Source organism: Antrostomus carolinensis, unplaced genomic scaffold (genome assembly GCF_000700745.2).
Source record: "Antrostomus carolinensis isolate BGI_N321 unplaced genomic scaffold, ASM70074v2 scaffold3039, whole genome shotgun sequence".
NCBI classification, from domain to species: Eukaryota; Metazoa; Chordata; class Aves; order Caprimulgiformes; family Caprimulgidae; genus Antrostomus; species Antrostomus carolinensis.
Genome location: NW_010339041.1, coordinates 11,904 through 12,527, shown reverse-complemented (window position 1 = coordinate 12,527; position 624 = coordinate 11,904). Strand labels below are relative to the sequence as shown.

At 66.8% G+C, this 624-nt stretch overlaps 1 protein-coding gene across 1 annotated transcript in view; it reads right to left on the bottom strand.

Annotated features, from left to right (window-relative positions):
• Positions 1-14: 14 nt before the first annotated feature.
• The window catches only part of LOC104530946 (rho GTPase-activating protein 7-like), a gene marked incomplete at both ends in the record, with an annotated part of 2,965 nt that continues 2,355 nt past the window's right edge, over positions 15-624 (bottom strand). Inside the window, 2 exon segments of the mRNA XM_029086927.1 lie at positions 15-409; positions 412-624. The exon segment at positions 412-624 is cut by the window's right edge and continues 28 nt beyond it. Coding sequence (XP_028942760.1) covers positions 15-409; positions 412-624 — 608 coding nt within the window.

The following is a 624-nucleotide window of genomic DNA, read 5'->3' as shown; positions in this document are numbered from 1 at the left end:
CCCCCCCCCCCCGACCCCCGCCGCTCCCGCATCTCGATCTCCTCAGCCTCGTTGAGGGAGTTGCCTGTGCTGTCAAAATCGCTGGCAGAGGTGCCAACATCTGACATGGACTGCTCCTCGAAGTGCAGGTTGGAGGGTTCCCCTCCCGAGTCCGACTCCTCCTCCTCCTCGTCCTCTTCCTCCTCCTCGCCCCCCTCCTCCCCAGCCCGGTCGGGGGAGATGGCTTTGTACCAGAGCTCCACCTTCTGCTGTAGCCCCCACATGTGCTGTAGGATGTCGTCGAGGTTCTCGTAGGTCACGTCCCCGTCCTCTTTGCAGAAATCCTCGCTGCTGCTGCCGAACTCCGGCACGTTGTCGTACACACTGACCCGGCTGCCCAGGGAGCTGCAGGAGCCGCGGCGCCGGCGGCAGGGGGGGGCCCCCCGGTGCTGCTGCTGCCATCCCCACCACCTCCCACCAGCCCGACCGGTGTGTTCCCCGATTTCCAGTGGGTCAGGGAGCTGCCGCCCAAGGGACACAAGCTCTCGATGGAGAGGGATTTGGGGAAGGTGCCTGGTTTGTGGTCCCGGGGGATGTAGACCAAGCAGTCCCCCCGCCCCCGGTGCGGGCGCTCTCCGGCAGCCC